General features: G+C 36.2%; 1 protein-coding gene and 1 long non-coding RNA gene across 5 annotated transcripts in view; one reads left to right on the plus strand and one right to left on the minus strand.

Moving 5' to 3' along the window:
- The window catches only part of LOC100651821 (latrophilin-like protein LAT-2), a 73,305-nt gene that overhangs the window by 59,381 nt on the left and 1,742 nt on the right, over positions 1 to 12,182 (minus strand). For 3 of the 4 annotated variants that reach the window (XM_048414045.1, XM_048414047.1, XM_048414044.1), the window contains exon 3: positions 9,112 to 9,309. In XM_048414045.1, coding sequence (XP_048270002.1) covers positions 9,112 to 9,290 — 179 coding nt within the window. In that variant the 5' untranslated portion in view covers positions 9,291 to 9,309. Of the gene's footprint in view, positions 1 to 9,111; positions 9,323 to 12,182 lie in introns of all 4 variants that reach the window. The other variant, XM_048414046.1, reaches the window with a different exon arrangement.
- LOC125386862 lies at positions 3,291 to 4,791 on the plus strand. The gene is made up of 2 exons (XR_007227344.1): positions 3,291 to 3,903; positions 4,103 to 4,791. It is a non-coding gene; the product is annotated as an uncharacterized LOC125386862 (long non-coding RNA).

Genomic DNA, 12,182 nt, shown 5'->3' on the forward strand with positions numbered 1-12,182 from the left:
AAAAGAAATATTAAAAGTTGAATAATAAATAAAATTTATTAAAGTTTATTTATATTGTTTTACTTGCACATCCAATTATGAAATAATAGCTGTTGACATGAGATAAATTATCGGTACAATTGCCGGTCAACAATGTGTTAAATATAGTTATATTGTATACAAATTGGCAGATTGAAAAGTAACATATGGTAACGCTGTAGTATCGTTACCGTAATATCATGTGATAGCTAGCTTTAATTATCCTACTTCCAGATAGATAATTGCATAAATGAAATTATATTTACACAACGCGACATAAACCAATACGTACACCGATCGATCCCACTTTTCTAGTCTTCTATTTTTCATCTTCTATAGCCGATTTCATGGTTCCATCCTTGAAAAATGTAACCTCCATTTTTTTTTAGGATGTAGGATACGCGTAATATTGCGTTAGCAATTAAGTGATTGCGGATTTTGCCAATAGGTGGTATTTCTTATCGTTGCTCTATCAAATTCCAGAAATGGAAATTACACGAGAATTAGGTTTGCAAGTAGACAGCAGCTCTATAGATAGTAACGATAAAGGGAATTTAATTTTAATAATGGAAGAAAAAGCGGCACGCAGTTATCGTACGCAACAATTAATATTACATACTAACATAATAAAGGATTTTATTTTCAACCAGATCTATTGAGTTGGCAACTAAGTGATTCCGGATTTTGTCAATAGGTGGTATTGACAAAATCCACAATCACTTAGTTGCCAACCCAATACATCACAATTAAACGTTCGAGTAAAATAAATATATAACCACACACAGTAGCAATTGTAAATCGATTCCTAAACGATAGAAGATATTGTCTTAACCGTAGAAGGTACCGTAGCGAGAAAGAAATTTGAAACTTCAAAGTAGAAAGATATCTTGTTTCACTAATCCTAAAATGTGTGAGTAAACTCGAAACCTATTTGCGTTATCTGAGCCAAAGGAGAGTTGACGTTTCGACGCTCTGTATACTATTTTTCACGTTGGCTTTATTAATTCATTTCAAGCACGAACAACGAGATTCTTTCTTATATATTAATATCTTCACGCTCAAACTCTAGTTTCTAGTTATCTTTTCCTTTTTCTACGTTACTTCATAATGTATAGATTTTGTAATACCATCTATTGACAAAATCCGCAATCACTTAGTTGCCAACCCAATATTAAGAACCTGGCATTTGTATAAAATTCCAATAGACATCCTTGGAACAAAGAAATGGAATTTTGCGCAGGTCAGACAACCGATTCTATCGCGTATAGGTAACGAGAGCGGACCATAGAACGTGAGAGCGACTTTAACTTCGTTAAGGATAACGCGAAAATCAAGTTAAACGATCCTCGCTATTTACCCCTTCTCACCCGCTGTCTCACACTACAGGATCCACTTAATTACAGGCCACTCTAGCAATTCACTCTAACGCCAATACTGTTTAACGTAATTTTTTGTTTAATTTAACCCGATTTTCGCGATATCAAGATTCTGCTGAAAAAGATGAAACTAATTATTATACTATTATATCGGTATGCATGTGCACACACATACGAATGCTGTATTATACATATACATGATGAGAAAGCAACTGCGCGAATAGTTAAGACCCAAATGGAAGAATGATCGAACGAATTAAAGAATGAACTGGTTGTGGAGAATGAAGAAAACCAAGGCTGTTGATTCCGAGGATGAAGAACCTAACCGACATTTCTTTTCACTCCGCCGCACTCTGCGACTGCGTTCCAGATTTTTATGACGTATGCAGCGTGATAAAGTACACTTAACCCGAGCTCTTTTTGTTCCCACGGGTATTTCAAGTAACACACCGGAACGCTTTTTCTTTGAATTTTAAAATAACCCAGCTAACACGACCCATATACGACACAGCTCATATGCATTGTGTTCACACTAATTGAAATGTAATGCAAAGACAATCCAAACTCGATCCACGTTTTTTTATAAAAATCTAATCGAACTCCTTTGCTACTATTCTACACATTTCCAAGAAATCACGTGACACTAATTATTAGGAAAACATTAGCTTGGCAACTAAGTGATTGCGGATTGTGTCAATACCATCTATTGACAAAATCCATAATCACTTAGTTGCCAAGACAATACGATCGTCACGAAGGTAACAAGGCTGACGAAGAACTCGGATAAGCAATTTGAACGAGACTCTTGGCTCAGTTTAACCAAATAAATGGAGACGTAAACGAAAATGGCCGTTCTTTCGCATTGAACGTGGCAACTAAACGAACAATCGAGGGGATTGGGGGTAGCTGCGCGGAACGATGTCCCAGTATGAATTATATGGCCGCTCGTTTGGAAATTTGCCGGATTATCAACATCGTCTAGCGTTCAATCGCGATTATACGGAAGGGGAAGCGTGAATAATAGGAATCGAATGGCATCGGCTGTGAATTAACGTCGCAATATGACAAAGCTAGAAACCATCATCTATCATAAATTACACGCAACAAGACTTTCGACTAGATATTGCCAATCGCCTACTCGCCGAATTGATCGATTTAAATACACGTGTTTTAGACTACTGTTACACATACTCGTCTCATACGAACGATTTTTATCTTTATTTTCACATTTTTCATCCGTACTTGTATTACTTATTACGTTATTATATATATATATATATTATTTTTATTAAGTATTATACATATTATATATTACGTATTAAGAGATATCGTGTACGTTAATTAACTGGAAAAATTTACAAGATATCGATTGGGAAAGCGATCGTTCCTAGTTTGCAAGTTACCTCGACAGTTTCCCAATGATAAGAAGTTTCTCCGGCTTCCCCAAATTTACGTAGCGCGCTTCATGGTGCCATTAGTCGATTATATTATTCATGATAGATTACCTTAGACACGAGGGGAGTACTGAGTACGTGTACTCATTACTCACGCTTGTCTGCATTTTCTTTACATTGAAGTCGCTAATACCATCTCGCAGTACATGATAGAGAAACTACAGCAGTCCTGCACTTGTACTCCCTCAACTCAAATTTACATGTGCGATTTTTTGCCTACACTCGTGTTTGTAAATTTGAAAATTGTTTATTGAGATACGTATAGTTTTTGTGCTGGACTAGGTTAAATGCGTAGTAGAAATATTTGTATGTGGATATCAGTGTGTGGACATATGTGTGTACGCGGCGACTGAAAAACAGACGAATGTAAACAGTTCAGTCGGTTAACAGTCGATTAGAGGTCGGGTGTGGAAGAAAGTGCTGAGACGCGTGCAAGTGTGCATCGATGAATATTCTAGAAATCGTTTATAAAATAAATATGTGTCTACGTTAATATTAATGCCAAGTGTAAATTTAATGTTTCCATAACAATATTTCGGCCATCAAGATCCACAATTCTCAACATTGTTATAAATGATTCTACTTAAAAAAATTGCAGCAGACTTCTAATTGGAATTCTCGCATGAAAACCGCTACTCCTACGAAAGTATGTCATTTTCTCTTCGTAAAATCACACCTATTGTAGAATCGTGGAGAAATGGCATAAGAAATGTCGGGTGGACCATAAACAATATTGCGAGAAGGGGCCCGGGAGTTGTTACCGGGTGGTTCTTATCTGGCAGTCGTTATCTGGAGAGTCGAGTGGTGGGGAGTCGAGTTGTACGAGTCGCGAATGGAGAATCCAGTTGTGAAGAGTCAAGTTGTGAGTGGAGAGTCGAGTGGACTAGTCGTAAGTGGGGAGTCGAGTTGCGAGATTGGAGTGGAATAGTCGTGAGTGGGGAGTCGAATGAGAGGAGTCAAATTGAGTAGTCGTGAGTTGAGAGTTGAGTTGCCGAGTTATTACGAGTTGTAAGCTATTAGTTGTGAGTTGTAAATTAACTATTTAGTTGTCTTAGGTATAGCACATTACTGTACTTAGTTCACGTTAAATAACCACCGTTTCCTGTTTAATCTATTATAAATAGTTCCATCTATCAATAAACTTGTCATATAGAATAGAAATCATGGAAACCCTAATTTCTAATATTTCTAAATAAATAAAAAAGATCCTATACTATAGATCTTTTTAATTGTTATATTTATTTTATTCCTTAGCTCTTTATATTGTTTGTTACGAAGAGTGAAGTGTTACACTTTGAAATAAAGATGAAATATTTATGCTCAAATTCATCCGAAACTATGGTTCTGGCCACGTCTTCGACGTTTGTTCAGATTCGACGATCGTGGCACAAGTATTATAATCTCGTAAATTTAGAAGCTGTAAAAAACTGGATTTGGAAATTTGTTTAATTAATTCATACATTCTGTAAAAAAGCAAAAGAACGAGAGGCCATTTAACCACCTGCGATTTATAAAAACTTTAGACCAGTTGAGAGGAGATATTTGACAACCGCAAGATCGAGCTTCCACATCGACTGCTAATTGTGATGAAATTCGGTTAAATGGAAAGCTGCATGTAATTTTAACAGGAAGAAAAAAGTATTTTAAGGTGTGTTCCTACCAAAACAAAGCAGGAGAAAGACGCGAAACAACTTATGCAGATGTTTTATAAATTATCGTAAAAAAAAATACAGAAAAGATATTAAAAAGTGATATGTTCAAAGATGTAAATATATATAGATTATTAAAATATAAATTAATTTTTAAATTAATTTTTGTGTAAAATCATTTTATATTACCCACAGGACGCTCGTCACATACGCGCAAAATCACCTCGAGTTGCTGCTACACGCAACCGAAAAGGCTGTCGAGTGCAAACGGTTAATTCTTCCATGCAATTTACGGTGAAATAAAAAATCAGGCGGAACAATTATCGAATGTGTTGCGATTGTTCGAAAACAATTGAGCTGCTGCAGTTCTACAGTTTGTTGCAGTCCTACACATATGTAATTCAATGACAGGCAACAACGTACCCAACGAAACTTATTGACTCGCGATTGCCCCGCCAGAATGCAGTGCCTCGTTTTCCACGTTTAACACATCAATGGGTTGGCTTTCGTTGATTCTTTTTTCTCATTGTACGACCTTTGCATCGTATGCACGTTCTTGTTAAAAGTTACGCTCGAAACGCTTTGCTACTAATTGCGATTGATACTTCGGAGAAAATGTCTGAATCGATCTCGATACCGTCAGATGATTAAGCGTCGAAGTGACATTGCGGTTTGCCGCGAATTTCTCCGATATCTAACCAACTCTCGTTCGCTTGCCATTAATTACAAATCAATTGCATTATCATGCAATACTCAACGAAGATGTAATATTTCGCAACTTTCATGAAAATCTATCGCCCTAGCTGTCGATTTAGCTAAAATTTCTTTCGCTCTGCTTTCTTCGCTAGTAAAAACTCACTTATTTTCATTTATAGTATTGGTTTGCCAACTAAGCGTCACTACCACCTAGTGACAAAATCCACAATCACTCAGTTGCCAACCCAATATGTTCTATGTAATTTACTTCAAGTTCCTAACGAATATCTTAGGACAATCTCTTAAATGCCTTTTAACACGAACAACGAAAAAACTGCTATTCACAAGAATAAACTTCTGTATTCTTCCAGATAGTTTCCTTTCTTAACACATTGCGTACAGCGCTCTGCGCGCTCAACACGCTCCCAGGGCCTGACATTTTCGAACGCATACGTGGCAAGCAATAGGATGCATATATGCACATTTTTAATTTGCATTTGGTATTATATTTTTTATTCAGTCTTCTTCTATGTCTAATCGCATCACTTAATTCAAGAATATTGCTGCTATCACTGAATTCATCTTCGTCGCAAGTGTTGCTCGCTGCATTAGATAAATCATCAAACAACAATTCACTTTGACTTTCATTTTCTTTACATCTATGTGTCATTTTGCTTCTTTTATAGAATTACCATTTCATAAAATAATTTTTGTTATAAATTGTCAGTAACAGATTGAAAGTGTAAATGATCTTTAAAAAGCTGTTTCCTTACAAATTAAAACACGAACTTTGAAATAACAAAATGCACAGCGATAAAACACATTATAAGGTACGGTAGACGACGATCGGCACAGATCTACCGATGTACTGGCTATACTGACTCACTGTTTTTACATGCTTCGAATGTCAACATTCAGTTGTTTTGCTAATCATTTGTTAGAAGAATGCGCAAGGCTTCATTACCCTGGTAGCGTAACGAAAACATTTGTCTCTGGTTACCTAAGTCATCGATTCAGTCGAAAAACATGAAAACGAGATATTTCGTGACCCAGCCACAACACGTTCGGCTCGCTAAAAACGAGATATCTCGTGACCCAACCTCAACGTTCGGCTCGCTAAAAATTAGATATTTTATGACCCGTACACATTGTGTTAATATGCATGAGGACGGTTAAATTATCTATCCAGAATCGTGAACTTTGTTTCTTTGTTTTACGAACATACTTGTGATACTCTATATTAATAACAGATACTTCTATACAAATGGATGAAATCTTTCATATAACAAAGCAATTTTGTGAAAACGATTTGTAAAAGAGAAATACAAAAAGAAAAAATACTTTCGATCAGGTTCATTATCGATCGAACATAGATTGTGTACTTCGTGTAACGTTTCCGTTAAACGCACACTCGTTTTTAACTTAACCTATTGAATTGGCAACTAAGTGATTGCGGATTTGGTCATTAGGTTATAATGACAAAACCCGCAATCACTTAGTTGCCAACCCAATATTTCCAATACATCGCGATGACCGTTTTATTTTAAACGCGTGATCAAAGTTGAAATGAAATTAATCATATATATTTGAAATAGTCTTGAACGAAATTCTTGGTTTCGAGCGCCGACAAAATTTTAATAAACAATAACAGATAAGACGAAACTCAACGTACAACGGTCCGAAAAATTTCGAAACACATAGCCTGAGGAATCGATGCTGATGGTTTTGACTGCTGTGAGATAAATTCGCTGGATCGAAGTAAATACGTGATATCGAGGGAGGGAAATATGGAAACTAACAAAGTTGAAACAAAACCGATGTTTTTGATACATTCGACAGGAGCGAACGATTTTTAGAAAGAAAGGCGATTGGTGTTATTTCTAAAGGGTTTTGAAATTTATCGGACTATCGAAACACAATGGAAAGTAGATTGAAATAGGGAGTGAAATAGAACAAAGGCGGTTTTATATTACCGTAACTATCTGTAATTGGATTTCAAACCGACTGGACACGCTTCTTCTTCGTTTCACGATCACTAAATAACTCTGTTTCTTAGTTCGCTACTGTAGGACCTTATTATTATTTTATTTAAAGATGGATTAAACAGGTGTTGGTTAAACAGGAAACGATGGTTATTTAACGTGAACTAAATACAATAACGTGTTATAACTAAGACAACTAAATAGTTAATTTACAACTCTCGTCACCACGGTTCCAACGCTCTCTCTCACGCACACCGCACTCTCTCGACAACACTAGCAACACTCTCTCGATAATGCAATTCGTACTCTCTGACTTCTCAACTCACACTGACTGTTAATTCGTCTTTCTCTCTTTGTTTTTTCTCATAACCTCACCACGCACGTGTTCCGCAACCGTTCATGGCCAGGGTCACATAGGTTTTTTCCGTGAAACTATTCGGTCGAAGGACCGATGATACATAGATGGCACTTCGGCTTTCTCGCGACATTGTTTATGGCTCACGCGATATCTTTTAGGCTATTCGACCACGATACTAGACTACTTTATACGTAATGGCTAAACGAGTGATAAATTAGAGGGAATAAATAAGATGGAAAGATTTTCAAAAAGAACTTCGATTCTTTTCGTTTGTTAAATTTTATCTCTCTGATAATTGGAATTTCAATGGCGCGGAAACAGCATTGCATTTAAATTGTTAAAGCATCCCGTGCAATTTAACGACACAGTACGATTCTTGAATAATAAGCGTGTTCGCTTGTAACAAAAGACTACTTTCTAATAAATAGTAATCTGGTTTTATTTTTCACGCGCTGTTAACGAGCAAACGTCGATTTATTAAAATCAAATCGATTATAATACTTCAACATGATCAACATTTTCTCAACTTTTTATTTTATGTCATCGGATTTCAGGATATCGATAACCAACATCGAAAAAGAAAGAAAGAAAGAAAGAAACCGCGCCTTTTCATTTCCATCCAATTTCCGATAGCGAATACCTGATTATAAAGTTTATATCAGCTTCCCTAATCTTATTGTTAACTGTTCACAAAGCCAAATACGCTTCAAGCATGTTAATCCGATTGGAAAATAATAATTTAGTATAACTTCTTATATATACTATATTCTCCTATATTATTTATATTATATTATAATATACCTTATATTATTAATTATCTCATATTATAGTATAATTTCTTAGTATAAGAAAATAACTATTATTTGTCGAAATCTTCCTTTAACACTTAGCCCACCGCGCATTTTTCCAAGTATTAAGGACTAATATTCGCTACTTAAGAAACAAACAAGTGCAAAAATTATTTAAGTGGTTAATTATATTTGCGGTAATGATTTTATTTAACGATTTCACATATTGTTTATACAAAACATCAAATTAAAAGTATATATTAAAAGTACACAAAAATATAGGCAAAATTGAAAACATTAAAAACGACTAAAGATAAATAACACGACTTAAACGTGAAATTAAAAATTCATAATGCATTTTAATATTTCTTTATAGTGTGGTATCGTTCGATTATAACTTTATTTAATCATAACTGATAGTGTAGCTTTTTAATTAATTTGAACACCATTAAGTTGCTGTATCTTATTATATACTGTACTTTATAAAAGCAGAAAAAGTGGCGCAATTATTTGGGAACAATTCCACGTAAACAATAACTAATAACAACAACAAAAAGAAAAAAAACGCGTTGCTAAAGTCAAAAAGAGAGATCTCCCAGTTCGGTTACGCAGCGATGTTCTTCACAGAGGGCGGATCTCCCTATTCGGTTGGCTAAGTGTTAAGATACGAACAATGTACAGTATCCATTAATACCAATCGATAACAATGACAATCAATTATTTGACTCTTTTTGAAAAATCTGTTATGTCGCTGACTATTTATTCGCAATAACAATATCAATCGACTTACCTATAGGTAATGAAGGCAAAGACCAGAGCAACCAGAGACAAGCTTCCGCCTAGAACGACGATGAGACTCAACACGCCGTCTTGATCGAACGAGCTGGCAATTCCCGTAGATATTCCATTAGACAGTCCACCGTTCGATTGGGGAAACCCGTGGATTGCTCCCGTGTAAAGTGTCTCCATTTCTTCGTTACTCTCGCATCTATTCAAGAACACTATATATTTATTGATTCTATTTTTCACTTTCTTCACAGTAGCTTATAACTAGTAGCTTATAATTAGTATAACAGAGTAGCAAATAACTAGTTATTCCAACTCTTTCTTAACACGTTGAATGCCATGGGGGTCACCGGTGACCCCCACGGCACTTAACTTGACCGTGGCGCCATAGAGGTCACCGGTGACCGGCACTCAACTTGGCCGTGGCGCCGTGGAAATCACCGGTGACCGGCACTCAACTTGGCCATGGCGCCGTGGAAGTCACCGGTGACCGGCACTCAACTTAGCCGTGGCGCCGTGGAAATCACCGGTGACCGGCACTCAACTTGGCCGCGGCGCCGTGGAGGTCACCGGTGACCGGCAGTCAACTTAGCCGTGGCGCCGTGGAAATCACCGGTGACCGGCACTCAACTTGGCTGTGGCACCGTAGAGGTCACCGATGACCGGCACTCAACTTGGCCGCGGCGCCGTGGAGGTCACCGGCGACCGGCACTCAACTTGGCTATGGCACCGTAGAGGTCACCGATGACCGGCGCATCAAGATTAGTAGAAATACATAATTTGAACAAATATCAATAGTTATAAATTTGTTATTATTACCACTGTTATTACAATGGTGTGACGAAATTAATGCAATATAAAACATATAAAAATAATCTTATTTATACATGAAATATACATCTATTATGTGCGTCCTCCACCAGTGGCTGTCGAACATGGGAAAAACACGTTTTTTCCGTGTTTTACCTTAACGAACAATAACCGAACGTTTCGACTTGAAAGATGTTTAATGGCAATTAAGGGCTTTGACAGTAAAGTAAAAAATGCTAAATCTTGTGACGGTTCTCTAGGATTATTGCGGGTCCGAATAAGTATGACCGAGGGATGGATTATGGTTTATGGTAGGCCCCTGGACGTAACAACATAGAACAATTATTTAGCAACGCGAAGAAACAATATGAGATAATTAATAATCGCAAAAAATAAGTAAATCGAGCGAAATTGCACTACAGCGCCCTGGGGGTCACCGGTGACCTCAATAAGATAAATTCATTAATGGTGATTATACTCCGTAACATATTTCTTGTGGGTAATATTTTAACATTATATGTATCGCATAATAAAGAAATTCATCGAGGCGCCACGTTCAAACCTTGTAAAACTGGTGTGGTATTCAACGTGTTAAAGATACAGTACAATATATCTAGGTAGACAACCATGCATTAACATTTGGACACTTCCACGTTATTGCAGATGTATAAAATACGCCTCGGAGAAAGTTCTTCAAAGTTCCTTTCAATTTTCAATTTTTGCCTTTGATCTTATCTCGGACAACTATATACAGTTAGTGGATATCGATAAAACAATAGCTGATATTAAGTGTATTTGTTCGATATTAAGATTTTTAAATGGTTAGAATATCTGCTTCCAAACACATTCTAAAAATTGTAATAAAATTTAGCCCATTTATTCCAAGAAGTAAAGAATTAATAACTAAGAAATATTCTTCTATCATAATGTTGGAAATACAGTGAAAATATCAATATTTCGACCAGATTGCATCAAATGTCCTAATACTTACGCACAGTATTGTACATATAAGTTTAAGAACACTGAAACGTAACCATACTATACAAAGGGCAACGATATAATTTTTATGCGTTTGAACATACAGTTTTTATTTGAAATGTAACATAAAGTGTTTATTCGATTAAATTCTGAATCTTTGAGGTAATCTACGTGTCATCAATTGTGTTAGCAACTAAGTTATTGCGGATTTTGTCAATAGACGCTCTTAGCACATTCTTTTGTTTTGTCAAAGTTTTCAAAGCACCTAACCTATATTCTTTTCTTGTTATTTGAACTTCCACCTCTAATTTAATAGAAAAATTGTATCGATTAGTTATTCAGTTTCGTTTTTATCCCAATTTAAAAATGGAAGAGCAACACGCGGATTTCAGGCATATTTTATTGTATTATTTCTGAAAAGGCAAGAACGCATCCCAAGCACACAAGTTATATGCCATATATGGGAATGAAGCCTTGAAAGAGAGGCAGTGTCAAAATTGATTTGCCAAATTTCGTTCCGGTGATGTTTCCTAAAAAATGCTCAACGATCTGCTCGACCAGTTGAAGTTGATGAGACCCATATCAAGGTCATTATCGATTCAGATCATCATAGCACAACGCGTGAGATTGCAGTGAAGGTCAATGTATAGCATACATGCATTAAAAAAAATTAAAACTGGTTGGCTATGTCAAGAAACAGAAGTTTTATGAACATGGAATTACGATACTGCCTGAAAGATGACAAAAGGTCATCGACAAAAACGGACAATACCTAATTGAATAAAGTTATAGTTCTAAGCAAAAATGTTGAATTTTCCTTCTTATTTAAAATACGCATTAACTTAGTTACCAACCCAATACGTAATAACAGCACAAGAAGCTTTGATTTATGATTTCTATAGGAAGCGCGAGGGAAGGCGGAACGCCGATTGAGATTTATGACCCTCGATATCCTGTACACGCGTAAATTAGATATTAATCATATAACGTTTTATACCACGGATCTAAGGAATTACCATGGCTTCAATTACAATAAGTCTCGTATATTTGCGTAAAAATAATGAAATAAAATGTTATACGAGTGGTTTTAGATCGAAGTAGAAGCAGACTAATATTCTTTTCAACTGGTTCTGCTGAGGAAAATTGAATTTGTGATGGAGCCTCGCGTGTCGCGGGAGGGGCAAATTGAAACAGGCCTGGTAATTTCCTGTAAAGAGGTGAATCAAAATGGCGCTCGACACCACCAGCCACAAATTGCGGCCTTCCCTTACAAAAGTTACTAGTAAT

Source organism: Bombus terrestris, chromosome 18 (genome assembly GCF_910591885.1).
Source record: "Bombus terrestris chromosome 18, iyBomTerr1.2, whole genome shotgun sequence".
Classification (NCBI taxonomy): domain Eukaryota; kingdom Metazoa; phylum Arthropoda; class Insecta; order Hymenoptera; family Apidae; genus Bombus; species Bombus terrestris.